At 36.7% G+C, this 16,588-nt stretch overlaps 1 protein-coding gene across 6 annotated transcripts in view; it reads right to left on the reverse strand.

Annotated features, from left to right (window-relative positions):
• The window catches only part of LOC128161718 (E3 ubiquitin-protein ligase HUWE1-like), a 61,294-nt gene that overhangs the window by 28,589 nt on the left and 16,117 nt on the right, over positions 1–16,588 (reverse strand). For 4 of the 6 annotated variants that reach the window (XM_052825084.1, XM_052825086.1, XM_052825083.1 and 1 more), the window contains 30 exons: positions 16,450–16,569; positions 16,289–16,353; positions 15,885–16,042; positions 15,425–15,715; positions 15,035–15,187; positions 14,348–14,446; positions 13,415–13,568; positions 12,941–13,065; positions 12,662–12,796; positions 12,277–12,395; positions 11,991–12,078; positions 11,488–11,603; positions 11,087–11,138; positions 10,853–10,973; positions 10,602–10,704; positions 10,234–10,474; positions 9,759–9,948; positions 9,482–9,628; positions 9,175–9,302; positions 8,650–8,847; positions 7,734–8,289; positions 7,134–7,282; positions 6,569–6,662; positions 6,197–6,277; positions 5,862–6,025; positions 5,603–5,717; positions 5,322–5,432; positions 4,361–4,559; positions 3,878–4,031; positions 3,291–3,417 (listed from right to left, as the gene is read on the reverse strand). In XM_052825084.1, coding sequence (XP_052681044.1) covers positions 3,291–3,417; positions 3,878–4,031; positions 4,361–4,559; positions 5,322–5,432; positions 5,603–5,717; positions 5,862–6,025; positions 6,197–6,277; positions 6,569–6,662; positions 7,134–7,282; positions 7,734–8,289; positions 8,650–8,847; positions 9,175–9,302; positions 9,482–9,628; positions 9,759–9,948; positions 10,234–10,474; positions 10,602–10,704; positions 10,853–10,973; positions 11,087–11,138; positions 11,488–11,603; positions 11,991–12,078; positions 12,277–12,395; positions 12,662–12,796; positions 12,941–13,065; positions 13,415–13,568; positions 14,348–14,446; positions 15,035–15,187; positions 15,425–15,715; positions 15,885–16,042; positions 16,289–16,353; positions 16,450–16,569 — 4,553 coding nt within the window. The remainder of the gene's footprint in view (positions 1–3,290; positions 3,418–3,877; positions 4,032–4,360; positions 4,560–5,321; positions 5,433–5,602; positions 5,718–5,861; positions 6,026–6,196; positions 6,278–6,568; positions 6,663–7,133; positions 7,283–7,733; positions 8,290–8,649; positions 8,848–9,174; positions 9,303–9,481; positions 9,629–9,758; positions 9,949–10,233; positions 10,475–10,601; positions 10,705–10,852; positions 10,974–11,086; positions 11,139–11,487; positions 11,604–11,990; positions 12,079–12,276; positions 12,396–12,661; positions 12,797–12,940; positions 13,066–13,414; positions 13,569–14,347; positions 14,447–15,034; positions 15,188–15,424; positions 15,716–15,884; positions 16,043–16,288; positions 16,354–16,449; positions 16,570–16,588) is intronic. The other 2 variants (XM_052825082.1, XM_052825085.1) reach the window with 2 other exon arrangements.

The raw sequence follows: 16,588 nt of genomic DNA on the forward strand, positions 1-16,588 counted from the left end.
ATAGATATCATGAATCCATTGGACTTTAAAAAGTTTTCTTTTAAATAAATTCAAAGTAAATCACCCAATATTGATATAGCTCATACTGAAAGAAAGAGAAAGTGAGCATACTCCACACTACCCCATTACATGACATCACCACATAAAATGAATGACAGGGTACATATCAAATACACAAAATAATTTAATAAAGGGGCACAAGTCCTCAAAAATCATTACATCAAAACTATCAGCAAATATGCACATCAATATATTGTCTTTAACAACCACAAAATTTTAAATTTAAAAGCGTTGCAATTCTGGGCAAAATAAAGGAACCGAAATTTCCTGGTACAGTGCTGCTATCGTGAAAGTTGACAAAACTATCCTATCCTATCCTATCCTATATCATGTATCCTGCATCCTATCCTGCAAATAATCTCTATCCTATCCTATCCTATCCCATACCTTCAAAATTTAGGAATGCAAGTTAAATGAAACGAAATTTAAGAATTAAATGATTATATCAATCAATGTAGTACTCAATATGAATAATTATATCTTAAAACCGAATATTCTTCGAGCGGGATAACTTACTTACCTGTACTACGGTAAAATTAAATCATACGATGGATGGACACAATAACGTAAACAAACAGGTAAGCGATTCGATTTTTGATTTTATTATATTTATGCATAAAAAACAGATAGATAACTTCGATGCACTTATTGAGGAAGTGTTAAGTCACATATTTTTATCAAATTATTTTCTTATCACATATAACTGAGCGTAATTATCATTATTCGAGCGACTCGTTTGGCGATAAATGGAAACACGATCTGGAAATAAATAATTCCTTTAGGAAGTTTATATCGTTTATAGTTAAACCACTCGGAGTTATTTTTAAAGTATAAATTCTTAAGCATTTATAGCTAGCTAACATTTACTAATTCGATATGTTCAGGTTAATATCGGACAGAAATACGCGTCCCTGTTATTGGGCATCAAAGAAATTATATGAAACTTGAAGCAATGTCTGTTTCTTGTAAACATGTTTATCTTTTAAATTGCCGAATTGGTCATTTATAAATTCAAGCTTTTATTACTTTGCAGACATTCAATGAAGTAAATACAGAAATCTATTTCTGACGATGTCAAATGTTGCATCGAATTATCGCAGTAACTCTGTACTTGCGTAGGAATTGACAAAGATGTAGCGCCGACATTTTAGCGCGCATCAATGTTATGCACCGCGTTCCTGATATAATATTATTCTTAAATGGTTTAACTTGTAAAAAGTATTTAATTGACATTGAAAAGACATTGTTAAGCCAATTTTCGCTTTGCAAAATAACTCTGAAATTTATACTTGAATCTGATTGGCTACAGGATGCAGGATAGGATAGGATAGGATAGGATAGAACTTAACTTTTATATTTCTATCATGTATCGTGCATCCTGCATCCTATCCTATCCTATCCTATCCTTGTCAACTTTCAGGATAGCAGCACTGTAATGTGCACCTCAACACATTGTCTCCTTATTCCCTGCAAATTTTTTAGCAATTCAATTCTGTGCAGCAGTTTAAGAGGAGTTGCACTTACAACTTATTCATTACTACATTTAATAAATAGCCAAAAGTGCAAAAGAACCAAAATTCCTGGAAAAACTAGAGGTACTGTGAGCAAGCTCACAATTGATACCCCCCCCCCCCCCCCTAAGATAAAAATCATAATGCGTGTATTTTTCCAATTATAGAAAATATTGGATGAATATATTTCACCGTCCATTTTCTATAAATAGCAACTCATCTATTTTTTTTAAAACTGTTGGTCATAAGCAATATTTGTGTGAAGTAAGAACATTCAATGCTTCTCCATAAGAAAGATGATGACCGGACATAAATTTTGCACTTTTTCTGCCAGTGACCTTGACCATGCCCAAATGACCTTGGGTCAAGGTCATGATGCACCCTTTGGTCTTAAGCAATATTTGTGTGAAGTTAGAACATTCAATGCTTCTCCACAAGAAAGATAATGACCGGACACGAATTTGCACCATTTTTCCCAACGACCTTGACCTTGCCCAAATGACCTTGGGTCAAGGTCACACATACCCTTAGGTCATAAGCAATCTTTGTGTGAATTAAGAACTTCCAATGTTTCTCTATAACAAAGATATGGACGGGACACACATTTTGCACTTTTTCTGCCAGTGACCTTGCCCTTGCACAAAAGACCTTTGGTCAAGGTCATGACACACCCTTAGGTCATAAGCAATCTTTGTGTGAAGTAAGAACTTCCAATAACTCTCCATAAGAAAGATATGGACTGGACACGAATTTTGTATTTTTTCTGCCAGTGACCTCGACCTCACCCAAATGACCTTGGGTCAAGGTCATGACACACCCTTAAGGCTTAAGCAATCTTTGTGTGAAGTAAGAACTTCCAATAATTCTCCATAAGAAAGATATGGACCGGACACAAATTTTGTATTTTTTCTGCCAGTGACCTTGACCTTGCCCGAATGACCCTGGGTCAAGGTCATGACACACCCTTAGGTCATAAGCAATCTTTGTGTGAAGTAAGAACTTCCAATGTTTCTCCATAAGAAAGATATAGACCAGACACGATTGCACAGACGGACAAGGTGATTCCTATATACCCCCCCAAACTTCGTTTGCAGGTGGTATAATAATGTAATTGGCATTGTTGGTAATTTGCACATCTACACATTGTCATAACTCCCAACAAGTTTTCGGGAAATGTTGTGCAGTGTTCTATGAAAAATTGCGCTTACAAAAAAATGGATTGATGGACTTTGTGACTGACATTTTATTTCCTCCAATGTTATAGGGGTAAAAAAAAATGTATGAACAAATAAGAGATTGTCTTGAAGATGTGAGTACTGGAGTTTTAAAAGTTTTAGAGTCAAAGATTTCATTACATTTCAATCATGTACATTAACCTCGAGTGTAAATGCTCCATTTTCTGGTAAAAGTTAGTTGCTTTCATTTCAATATTATATGGGAGTCAAACAGAGGCAATAGTAATCGTATGCAGGTCTAATCTTGTCATGTGCCTCATGTTTACTCTATAAGAAATAAACTACTTTCAATGTCTCTGACCAAAACACAACTATACTGTGCAAACATTGCCCCCTTTTTTTAATCTATAAAGAGTAAAATTATTCCATTGTCAGTCATCAAACTTTGTACAAATTTTTAAACTTTCAAGGCAAAGAAAACTTCTCTTCCATACACTTCATTTACAGCATTTGTTTTTAGCAGAAAAACTCAAAGCTGACATACCAGTCACGCAATCGTGAACACTGTCTCCATCCAGAACTTTGGCTTCCTCCGTCCATCGCGTCAGAGTGGAGGGAATGTAGGTCAGCACACCAGAACCTCCCTGCCCTCCATCTTGATCTATCGTATTCTGCAAAAAATAAGAACAAGTGCAATGTTATTTTATAAACCATGGCACATTTCGAGTGAAAATATTACTCTACATGCAACACCAGTGATATACCCGGTAATATTCGTTGGATTAAAATTACTTCTTTTTCTGTTCTCTCTCCCCCCCCCCCCCCCCAACCTTTGCGGTCTGAATTTCCCAATATATAACTTCCTTTATAGTGGGTCTTACAATATTTAGTCTATTTATATCATACAGTGGTGTTGTCTGCTAGTTGGTGACCATCATGTCAAATGCTGCCACATTCCTAAATTTTATTGCTCTTTGAAAAGGGGAATAGTTCATATTTTAATTTAAGTAAAGAGAATCAAATTGACTAATAACCCTTTTCAAACTAACAATAAACCTGGCAGCCACATTATATTCTGAGAAACTAAATGTTATTTTGTGGGATTCCAACAGGTTGAAAGGGCCTCCTTACATGCAAGAACTCCTCAATCAAGTCGTCGTCAGGCCTAGATATGATGCGGAGATCATCATTACCGACCATCAACCTGCCATGGTTGGGGCCAGCTACAGAGGTCAAGGTCGAGGTCAGCTGAAGGACATCTGCTGCTGTGGTAGGACCAAGTAACCTGCAATATACAAGAACTTTAAATCAAAATGAACATGATCACTGCAAAGCTGAGCATATAATGATGTTATGATAAAGAAAGCACATACATATATATGTATATGAACAACCCTTTATTTTGATAAACATGATCAAAACATAATGATAAAGATTACTGCGAAGCTAAATATACACTAAAGAGAGCACATATATTTCTAATAACCTTACCAACATCCAACATATGGAAAAAAACTTCATTAAATTTTCATGAATTTTTATGAGATCAGATGACAACCACTGACTGGAGAAGAAATTGCCATGTTTCCCTCTCCTCACAATATAACCACAAACCTTTGTAAGATAACAGGCGGGTTGGGCTGCCTCTGCAGATTGACATGTAGAGTCTGTGTGGTGGGGTTGTATCGGCATGATGCCTCCCTCCTGCCCCTCCCCCTTCGCTGTACCCCCATCATGGCATGTCCGTCAGGCTGCCTCACTAGGAGAGGGTGGGAGGACATCACATTGACAGGAGCTGGGGGAATGGCAGGTGCTGAAATAGAACAATCATTTTCTTAAGATCATCAAACAATATATTAGATTTCAAAATAAAATGCTACAACATGGAATAAAATCTCATAAAGCGATAATTCCACAGATAGTAAAAATTTTTTTTACAATAATGTAGAATTTATTTCTCATTTTTTGGATTTATTTATCATTTACATTTAGCTATAAATATGCACCAGTATTTGTCAAGAAGGTAGAAACAAAACATCTGCAAATTTTTATTTTGTACTCCTTCAAAACTCATAAACTCCACTGCATATAGCTACAAGTCTTACTAGACATACATGTACATGAAGTTCCTATCTTATTGTCAAATCATTGAACCCTTACAGAATACATGAATGTCTCCTTACACAAGCTAATTCCCCCATGTATAAAAATCCAAATTGACACTAATAAATGTGCAAGAAAGAGAGAGAACAATATAAACAATGGATATTGGATGAAGATACTGATGATTCGAATAAACTGTGAATTTCAGATGAAGAAAATGATGATTTGAATTACCATGAATTTAGAAAAAATAAAACTATGATTTGAATAAACAATAATTTTTGGATGAAGAAAGTGCTGATTTGAATAAACAGTGAATATTGGATGAAGAAAATGCTTTGAATTTTGGATGAAGAAAATGATGAGTTGAATAAACCATGAATTTTAGATGAAGGAAATGATTTGAATTTTGGAAAAGGAAAATGAATGCATAGTGACTTTTGGATGAAGCTTATGCAGACTGCGTGGGTACCTGAGTCATCATTGCCGTTATCATTGTCATGTAAGCTGATGGGGATCTGGAAGCCGATGTTCCTGAAACCACTGTTTTCATTGAAAAGTAAGCTCTGACTTCTACCACTCCCTGTAACAGTCAAAATTAACAGCATAACTTATTGTAAACATATTAATACTTAGACCATTGCAAATGACTTCATTTGTAACATAATTCGTTTTCACATAAACAATATTCAAGCCAACTTTACATGTACTTAGAAGATGTAAAATAAGTAAATTTGACAGATGTTCACTGACCAGTGGGGAAGATTTCATCCATGTGCATGATGTTATCGTCAAACTCGCTCATGGGATTCAGGGTCGGGTCAATATCAGGGTAATCATCCTCCTCCTCTGCCTCCATATCAGAACCCTACAACATAAGGAGACCCATCAGATACACAAGTAATGTGATCTACTACAGCAGGTTCATCTTATTTTAACAAGACCCGTAAGATTACACATTATAAATTGTGCAACTATTATCCATACATACTGTAATATATTGTACATGTACCTCATCATCTTCATCTTCTTCCTCATCATCATCATCGTCATCATCTTCTGCTTCATCATCCCCATCTCCATCCTCACAACCATCTTCATCATCATCGTCATCATCATCATCATCATCTACATCAGATGCACTGTCATCTTCATTGTGAATACAGCTGTCGTCACCTAAAATACACCAATATAAACCGAACTTCGCATTTTTTAAAATCCCTATTCATTCATCAAATGCCAAATTACTGGGTTTGCAGTAATACTACAGATGTACATGTATATAAAGACAGGTCATCATGAAGTACACATAACATGCAAACATTCAAACAGCTGAAGCTAGCTCACCATGTACATGTTCCTCTGGATCGTCGTCATCAATGGAGATCTCCTGACTGACCATCTGAGAGTCATGGAGTGTTAAGTCCTCTACAACAGGAAAAGTAGACACTGAACAAAAATCAATGTGCTGCACTTAAAAATCAGCATCCACAATTATTCATAAGTAGGAACACAGGTACGTCAATTTGAATATGACTGGGAAAAAAATATTCAAATTATAAAGTTGTGCCAAAACAATGTAAAAATTACATATGTATTTTACCAAACATATATTACCAAACAGTACATTCATGAGTAATTACTTGATGTCATGTGTACTTGAGCATTGTAATATAAGATTAAAATGTCTAAGCTTGTATTTGTGTCTCCCCCACTCACCAGAATCCATGACGATATCTCCGATCACTTCGTTGTTTGGGTTGCCATCACGGTTAAGTAAGACATCTAGCACATTATCCAGCTCTGTCTCTCCCTATTCATATAAAACGAGAAGAAATCTAAGAATCCACATGTATAATATCTGGTGATAGCAATCAGATAAACACAAAGCAAATATAGTCCGTCTACTATATAGCATAGAATAGTGTATAGCTAACCAACCATAATAATTTATAAATTCATCACCAAATCCAATTTCAATGTACCTGTATGTCAAAACAAACATGCATGCAGTGCATTGAATTAACTCCATCCAATTTAGGAATCAATAACTCACATTTTCATGTTCTGATAAAATCTCACTGATTTTTCAAACAAAGCAAATCATATGCAATTAACTGTATATATAACCACTGAGGGCCAGACAGCTAGAGCTATGCCCAGACTGGATGTATTTCTAATCCCGTCTCTGTGTTTGGTAGTAAAGCTAAGCAAATCGTAAGCAACCAATAACATTAAGAGCCAGACAGCGAGTGTCGTTTATTGGACAGGTTGTGTTCCTTACCCGTTCTCCATCCTCGTTCTCTGGTTCTACAGTGCTGATGGGCTCCGTCTCTTCCATTGTCCCAGTGTCCGTGTGGTCCGAGATATCCTCGATAGTTATCTCCCCTACATGGGAAGGTTCGGCCGGTGTTGTGGTTGGCGCAGGCACTGCTAACAAAAAAATTATGCTGTCAGACACTTGTAACACCATAACAGTAATTCCTACAGTACATGCATGTCATAATCAATGGACATTTGTCATGATTGTATGATTATGATAAACATGACTGGAATCAAACTAGAATCCACATGTTAAAGCAACCATTAAAATATTTAGAATTTTTTGTATACAGAGCCCTCTTTATTTCTCAAGTTTTCTTTTCCCCATAATTTTTTTCAAAATAAAAAAAAAATACATCATGGTGGGCCGTTTTCAGAGGGACGGGTGGGGATAAGAATCTAAAAATCAATTATTTTATGTGGTCTTACAGTGAGTGTATCATTATATTTGTCCAGTGCTACCAGTATTTCAAATACTTTAAATGCAGCACACAGAGAAAATTGGAGTGAGAATTAACTACAGCATACACAGAACCAATTGAAAACTTTGCAAAATTCTTACTGGTTGTGTTGTCTTCCTGAGATTCAGTCGTCTGTTGTAGTGAAGTCTCTGTCTCTGATTTCTTGACCTTTGACACCACACTCTGGGCGGGCTGGTTGACACCCCTGGAGAGGGTTTCCAGAGGCTTCAGAGCCGAGTTGATCGTGTTGGCCATGTACGGACTAGACAGGTCCAGACTGTGGGGAAGCCGGGCCAGGTCTGTAACTAAGCCCTTCTTGAGTAGAGACTTCACAATGTTGTTCATGACCGTTTGCTGACCCTTGAACATCTGGTTGGGAACCTGGCCCCCAGGGCTGGGGCATGAGTCAATGATAATACTGATTAAATTGGTCAGGGCACGGATCCTGGTGTGTTTAAGGGCACTCTCTGGCAGGGCCAGGGCTCTCTGTAGCGCCCCCTTGATCTCCGTCACCAGGGTCATCTGAGCATCAGGACTGTGATTGCAGGACGCGATGCTGGCGATAAACACACGGGACAGGGCGGGGCAGTCTCGGTCCCCAAATATCTGACACTGAGGGAGGAGATTGTCTAACACAAATGCCAACACTGTACATTCCTACAACAATAAATCAATTTTTCATCACTATTTTACAACTACTGCACATACAATTCGTTTGATGCCCAACTAGTACTTTTTTTTACATCATGATTTAAATATGAAAGGCAGTTAGACAAGGTTTAAATAATCATCTACTTGAAATGCATAATTTTAAACTGCATATTGACCAATTTTTATATCATTCTTTTAACCATCTTCATATCATCTTGCTTGTTACCCCTAACTAGCTATTTCTTGTCCTCATTTGAGACATTGTTCTTCAGCACGTAATTTTTTTAAAAAATTTGACATGCTCATTTTTGCAAGTAGATCTTTATGTATTTAATTAAAGAATTCATATCCTGACGCTGGCCTCACCTCGTGCACCAGTGGTGTCTGGGCGGCCGTGTAGGTGTACTGAGTGATGAGCTGGGTACAGCTGCTGTAGGATTTGACCACCTCAGACAGCAGCCGGAGGACACTGGACTTGGGCATCAAAGGCCGCTTCTTCTCCTGATCCTCACTGACCTTGGGCTCCTTCTCTTTGTTCTGATCCTTTGAGGTCTCTGGCTCACCCTATAAAACAATGACTGTCATTAAGAAACAAAACAACTTTACCAATGTCATTAAACTATGAACCAATTTATTCGATCAACAGAGATCTCTTTAATGTTAAGAAGGCTGAAAGGTCAACAAAACCCATTACATCTGCCTAAAAATCTTTAAAAAATATTTTTGCCCATAAACTATCATTCAGTAAAAAAAAAAAAAAAACTCAATTTTTTTAAGCTTTAAAATAACTCTTCATCTCAAGGAGATAAATATAGTTAAAAAATGGATCTGACAATCTAGCCCTCTTAAATGAAATATCACAATGTGACAGACAATGAGGAGTTCTCTTACTGCCTGCTCCTCCTCATTGGTAATATCAGCTGAGCTGCCCTGTCTGGGTATGGCGGAGGGCCTCGCTTCACTGGCAATGGCTTCTGCCAGGGTACAGGGTGGTTGTACCTCAAATCCTCCAGACACACCTTCAAAATGCAGAGGTAACAAATTAAGTATCATTATTTACTTAACATGTTATAAAGTTATATAAATTCATTTTCAAAACAGATATAACATAACTACATGTAGCAACCAAAACAGACTTTACTACATGTACATGTATATTGATCAATCATGTATTGTAGAGTTTCTATCTACAACTTACCATCGTCCTGGTAGTTGTACTCCGCTATAAGACAGTTCAGAAGGTCATGTAACACCTCCTTTATTGGGGACTCTACGGTCGTTGACACACACTTGGTGGTGGACACGCTTTTCAAGATCTGAGGACCACTGTACCGAGCATCATCATCTACAAACAGGCAACAAATGAAGGAATACTGGCTCACCATACAATAGTCATATACCTTTTCATTTAATTTCAAATGGAACCCCTATTTATCTAATCAAATGAAAGTCAATTAAGAAATATAGCCACAAACCTCTTCGACTAGAGGCTGGAGGTAGGGCGAATCTACAGGTCGTTTTAATGACATCACAGAAGAGCTCAGGGTCTCTGCAGGCGGCTGGTGCCAGGACTCTGAACACATAGTTGACCTCCTTGGAGCCCATACTGCCAGGCTTGACACCGTGGATACTGGAGCCAGTCCCACTGGTAGCTTTCTTTATCACCTACAGGAAAACAGAATTCACTTAGTAACAATCTACAGATACCTGTTCAAGGGGGGGGGGGGGGTTGTCAAATGTGTATAAGAATTACTATTATCAATGGTATGTAAAATTAAAATGTTGATGTCACACATTATAAAAAATTCAAAATACAATTTGTGAACATTTGAGTTGAATAAAGCAAGCAGGCTTATAATTTCATAGAGAGATGAAAATTGAAATGTTAAACCTGATTCAAAAATTCCAATTTCAGGGAACACAAATAGAAAATAAATAAGCATTGCTTACCTTTTCCATACAGTATCGCAAAGAAGATGGTTCTTCAATGATATGGCGAAATATCAAGGAAGCAAGGGAGATAAATCCTGGAAATGAGGAACTCTGGGTCAGGGTAAGTAAAATGCGAGGTCCACCCAATTCTGCAAACAACATGGCATTCTGGTGATTTCTAGTCAATCGCAACACCAAGCGCAGGGCAGCATGTAGGCACTCTGCTTCCACGGGAATGTTCATTAAGGACACAATACACCTGTAATACGAGCATCATTGTGAGGTACTGTACATCCAAAATAATATATCAATCAAGATCACATAACTGACAATGTAAATTACTGTGGCAGGTAAGGTCTTCTGATTATTTAAATTGAGTTTCTTACCTAATAATTTGGGTAATTTGATCAGGATTCATCCCTGACACTATCACAGACTCTTTCATTCTGTTTTCTGTCTTTGGAGGACTTTCTGTTTCCATTTTACTGACTGTAAAAATAATATATACACTGCATGTAATTAACTTGGATCAGTAATTTTTTTTCTAAAAAAAAAAAATAAACATGAATTTGCATGAAAGCTTTGATGTGCCTGGGCTGTACATGTATTGCTATCAGATCTTTCTCTCGGTCCATACCTGACTGTGCAGTCTCTACTGAAGGCTCTTTTGACTCCTCTTTATTGCCATTTTCTGACATTTCTTCAGGGGAAGGAAAGGCCAACATGATTGGACGACGATTCCCGGTCTCTTCGTTGATCTGTACAAATATAGCGCATTAGTTGTGCACATATTTTCTGCATTTAAAAAACTGAGCAAATACAAAATGCAAGTTTATATTACAAGTTCACAGCAGCATAAAATCAAACTTACCTGTACCATGGAGTTAAAGTTAACAGTGTATCTCCTCCTGCCTGCTTGAAACCTATATGTGTGTTGAGGAAAGCAACATCATTATCTAGAAAGACTTGCATTGTATTTAAACTAAGGAACATTAACTATCTACAATCATTTTTTGGCAAAAGATTTATAAAATTTTTGCAAAATACAAGGCACACAAATGCATGTAGGTAAATGAACATTGAATGTAAAATTGCATTTTCCTAGGAAACATGCCAGAAGCAGATCAGATCAGCAATATCAACAGGCAGACTTGTCTATTCTGACATATGCTTGTCTTGATGCATTCATCATTTCGCCAAATTCATTAAAATACATGTAATACAGAACAGTATGAACTCTTTATTTATACAGTAATCTACAGATGACCCTACCTAATGCTTGTTTCCCCTGATTGGTAAGCATCATCAATTGTCTTGTTGTTCACTGCTGAATATTTACACCATCGACCACTGCTGTCATCAAACCATTTCCAGGTGTGACTGTGACACTGAAAGAAGAGATACATGAAAATTCATTTTTTGCTACTCTCAGGATTTTCTCAGGTAACACTCAAAATTCATGAATGCTACGTTCGTACAAAATTTTATTGCCAACATAACATTGTAGCTTAGGAAAAGATATGTATAAATATTTTAGATAAGAGCATTTTAACATGAATTAACACATATTTATACTAACATGTATGGAAATTAAAATAGTACAAATCAACTTGCACATGCATTAACACACACATCACTATTCATGGATCACCGACATTCTATGTCGTGTTGTGATTCCATATTCCTGTTTCCCATGATTTAACAACATTAACAGTGTCCATTCACATGCTGTAACAATCAAACTTGTCTGTCAGATGTGTCTCACAGTGACTTACCAGTAGTTTGCTGGCTTCTGCTTTCCGCTTTGATATCACAGACACCTTCTCGTAGAGATCCAACAACAGAAGCAAAGGAGCCAACCACCTGTATAACACAATCATCAAACTATTAATCAAGTACAATTTTTTCCAAATCAAATCCAAGATCAATTCAATATCATTTACCCACTGCTAGCTCCAGCATGAATTTCTGTAGTGTTTGTCACTTTATAGAACTTCTACAGGTAATGGTACATGAATTTTTTAAGGGGCGTACAGAACTCTTATAGGTAATGGTACTTACTTTGGGGTGACTGAGTCCTTGTTTGCCGTGAGGAACTCCTGCCCACTGTTTAAGACTTGCACCAGTAAATCGGTCAACCACACACTTTCTACACTCTCTGCACATGGAAGCATCATTTCCTGCAACGTAGAATGATACAGCTTCTGTATGTTCTTATACTGCTGTAGAAGAGCCTTTCAAATTTCACTAGTTTTAGACCTACTAAAATCTTGACTGAATTACATGTTTCAAGGGTTTGCTCTCTTTCGTTCTAGAAATAGTTAAGTCTGTTATTTCATTAAATTAACAGAAATTGGAACAGTAGTCAACATAAAGGGTGAATATCTAAATCATTCAGTGCTCATTCTCTCTTCATCACATTCATCTCCCATTGTTTTGAATTTACCTCAAATAGTAAACTGAATAAATGAAGTCTTGCAGCAAACTTTGAGGCATCAGAATGAAGATCCTCCTTATCTGTCTCTGTCAACGATTCTAAGTTATTGCCTCTGTTAAGGATCTTTTGACCTATGGACTGAATCTGTTAAAAAAAACAGCAACAGTTTAAATATGAACAATATTATTTGATTCTTCAAAGAAGATTGATTTCAAGGAAGAAATGTTGAAGCATGGAATTTTTTTTAAAGTCAAGTTTCTTGCTAAACATTACTTAAGTGTGCTTTACCTCTTTGACAAGATTAGATAGCACCATTTTCTGCCAGTCTGCCCCATTCCTGTTGGTGACCACTATCAAGAGATCACAAACTCGGTACACTGTCTCTGGGAGGGCATCAAGGAGAGTCAAACAACCTTAAAAACACAAACACAATATTACAACTGTAGAAATATGAAAACTTGCATGTACATAGTAAATAAGCTAAATCATACAATATTTTAGTAAAATTTGTGTTTTTGAAATTCATGTATCTATAAAAATATGAAAACTTACATACATGTATATAGTAAATATGCTAAACCATCCAACATGTCCAATATTTTAGTAAAATTTATGTTTTTGAAGTTCATGTAATAAGAAACCTTTGAATAATTGAAATTTAAAATTTCCAACATAAATTCAATATATCAAAATATTTTCCGTTTTTGGCCAATGACTGACTAGCCTTTGGCACAATACATGCATGAAGCAACCAGATTTTACCTGGTAGAACTTTTTCTGTAAAGTTGTCAATGACAGACTTCTCTAATGGTTCTTCCTCCTCCTGCTTTTCATTGTACTCTTCAGGTATTTCTACCTGGGGTTTAGAGGGAGTCTTCTCTATTGGTTTGGTACCGGATGAAGAGGGAGCATTGCTCTGAAAAATTAATTCCAGTGTTATTAGTTTACGTGTTGCAAATTCACATATGAAAACTTTACATGTAATGGTGCCCAGGCCTCCTTACATGATCATGTACCTGTGTGTATATGCAGGTAAAATACATGTACGTACACCTGCATTGTGTTAAAGAAATGCTCAGTCAATATGGTAGCTTTAAGCTATAATCAGATTTTCCAAAGTCAACATACAGTATTTCTGACATATGCTTGTCTTTGTTGTCATCATCATTTTCATATCAAGAAAACACTTAAAATTAATACCAGTACTTAAATTTTTGCATGCTTCCCTCAACATTATTTACTTTAATATTAGACCTTTTTTATGTACACTTTTTTATATCGTACAATCTACACTATTTTCTTTCATCAAACATTTTTATAACTTGGAGACACTATGAATTTATTAATACTCTAGGGCATCAATTTTCAAGGACTCAGTAAAATCCAGTTTTAAGGATACATAAATTTTTTGGTTAATGTCTTAACATATACAACCTTTTATTATGTTTCTATCTTAATTAATTTTTGTAATATTTGAGTTAGAAGATTGATACAAAACGAAATTGCAAATACTGGTGCTCAATAAATGAAACCAGAGCATGACAATTTTACAAGTTTATAAGTTAAAAGTTTTAATGCAAACAATATTCTTGTAATGTTGCTAGACAAGGGTATGGAGTTTAATGTTTGCCCTCAGATATATGATGTAACTGTAGTTTAGAGATCAGCCCAGCTGTGTCACCACATCCACGTTACCTCCTCTGTGGACGACATGACCACATTTTCTCCCAGAGACAGGGCAATAGCCTGCATCATCTGGTCTTCCTCTGACATCTCCATAACCACTCCCGGGGGCTGTAACAAATCATCGCAATTGATCAATGAATAACACACTACATCAATCAATCAGCTGGGTGATCTGTAAACCACCCAAGATACACGAAATCTGAGGGGTTTTTGTTTTGTTTAAATTTTTGGTGGGTGTTGTTTTGTTTTCTTTCAATCTAATTAAAACTAGACTTGTAAAACGATGCACTATACAGCCTACCGTAAAGGAGCAACTTTACATGTCTCAATTTAATCAGATTGGTTTTTATTTTTTTATCAAATTTTAGTTAGTGACCCTTTGTACAATCATGATTTTCAAATCACAGTGTCTGTGATGGAAATCTTATGCCCTTAAATAAACTTAAATACAAGTCAACATTACTCGTTCTCAGAAATGCAAAATCAACAGGCAGACTTGTCTTTTCTGACATATGCTTGTCTTGTGCAATCATCATCTCAGAAATAATTATCAACCAAATCTAAAAAGGAACTGTATTCCAACTTCACTGTCTCATTACCTTGTACTTAATAACAACTTGACATTGAATTCTGTAGTTTCTTAATTTAAAATGAGAAATCAATACTGCGGGATCTACTGTATATGCTGTCACTTACATTTGTGGGGGCAGGGGCTGCTGGAGGGGCACTTGTTCGAGATTCCAGGTCTGCAGACCGATTCGTTAGAATAAACTCAGTGGCCTGCTCGAGTGAGGGGGTCAGAGCTAAGGCCTCTATGCAATGTTCTCGTGTAAATCCCATGTCCATCAGCTAATACGAGATAGTGAGACTTGGTAATCACAAAGTTTTCTCATCTTATAATGAGGTGTGAAAGCAATGAAATACGAGTTATCAGATACACATTTTATCAACACACATAGTACTCTGACATATGCTTGTCTTAATGCAATCATCATCTAACATCTTTTATTCCATTTAAAAAACAATAGAACAATCTTATCAAGCAATGAAGACTTGAAAAATCAATGAAAGATTCAGTAGACAAACCTGTTGAAGATGGGCCTCGTTTACATCTGTTTCATTGGGTGCAGATGTTGCCATGGGAACAGCTGGGGAAGCCCCTGCTCCTGCCCCTCCACTGGTGGATGGACCAGCTGCTGCTGCTGAGGAATTGGAGGAATCTCCCATCTCTTCCCTCTCCTTGGCAAGCCTCTCTTTGATAATATTCTCTCCCTTGATGATGTTACAGAGAATGGCCAACATTGACTCTGACATCCGACCTCCATAAACCTTTAATGGCTTCTTGTTCCAAAGACTCATCACTGCTTTAAAGGCAGCCTGAAAAAAACACACACCCTTCCTTCTAACAAATTTATATAAAGAATGCACACTCTATTGAAACATATCCTGAGATTCCAATTACCCCTACTTTCCTTTAATGTTCTTCAAGATTTTTTTTCAAATCACAGTCACTCAAATTAGACTGCTACAAACTCGGAGCCCCTACCTTCTGTGCCTTGATGAGGTATTGAACAGCACTGAAGGGAACGTATCCAGTCTGACTAGATTTAGATGGCATTACATGAGGGGTCTCCAGGATCGTCTTGGGGTTGGACATCCTCTCAATCAACATCAACCAAGAGTCTAGGAACTCGGCAATCTCCTCTGGGGAAAAAAATCCAGTAAACAAATGAATACCGATAAATTCATTGATAAACAATAAAACTTAATCATCTCAACCTCAATTGGACCATGAATCGTCAAGATAGAGGTTGAAAACTTGAAATATACAAACAGTGGCTAAAACTACCCACTCTAACATATCAATGATATTCTAGAGATTCTAATTCTACACAAGTTTAGACATATGATACATCACCGATATACTTCAAAAGATGAAATGAAATGTACCTGATAATTCTGGTTGTCCATCTTTGGAAGTCTCTTTACCCAAAGTCAATGCCCACTCGAATGCTCTACAAAAGGTAAGTTTCTTCTAATTAGATTATATGTTCAGACTTTCAAGAACTTAAACCTACTTGTATTTCAATGGTGTTCACTTTGTGTCTTACTTGAACAAGGCATCCTGACCCCCAAGAGCTACAAACTTCTGTAGCATAAGATGAAATGGCTGCTTCTTCTCATCAAACATCATGGACATAAAGCCAACAAAACACACCAAAAACGTCAACCTAAGGATGGGGAACACAA

This window comes from Crassostrea angulata, chromosome 8 (genome assembly GCF_025612915.1).
Source record: "Crassostrea angulata isolate pt1a10 chromosome 8, ASM2561291v2, whole genome shotgun sequence".
Classification (NCBI taxonomy): Eukaryota; Metazoa; Mollusca; class Bivalvia; order Ostreida; family Ostreidae; genus Magallana; species Magallana angulata.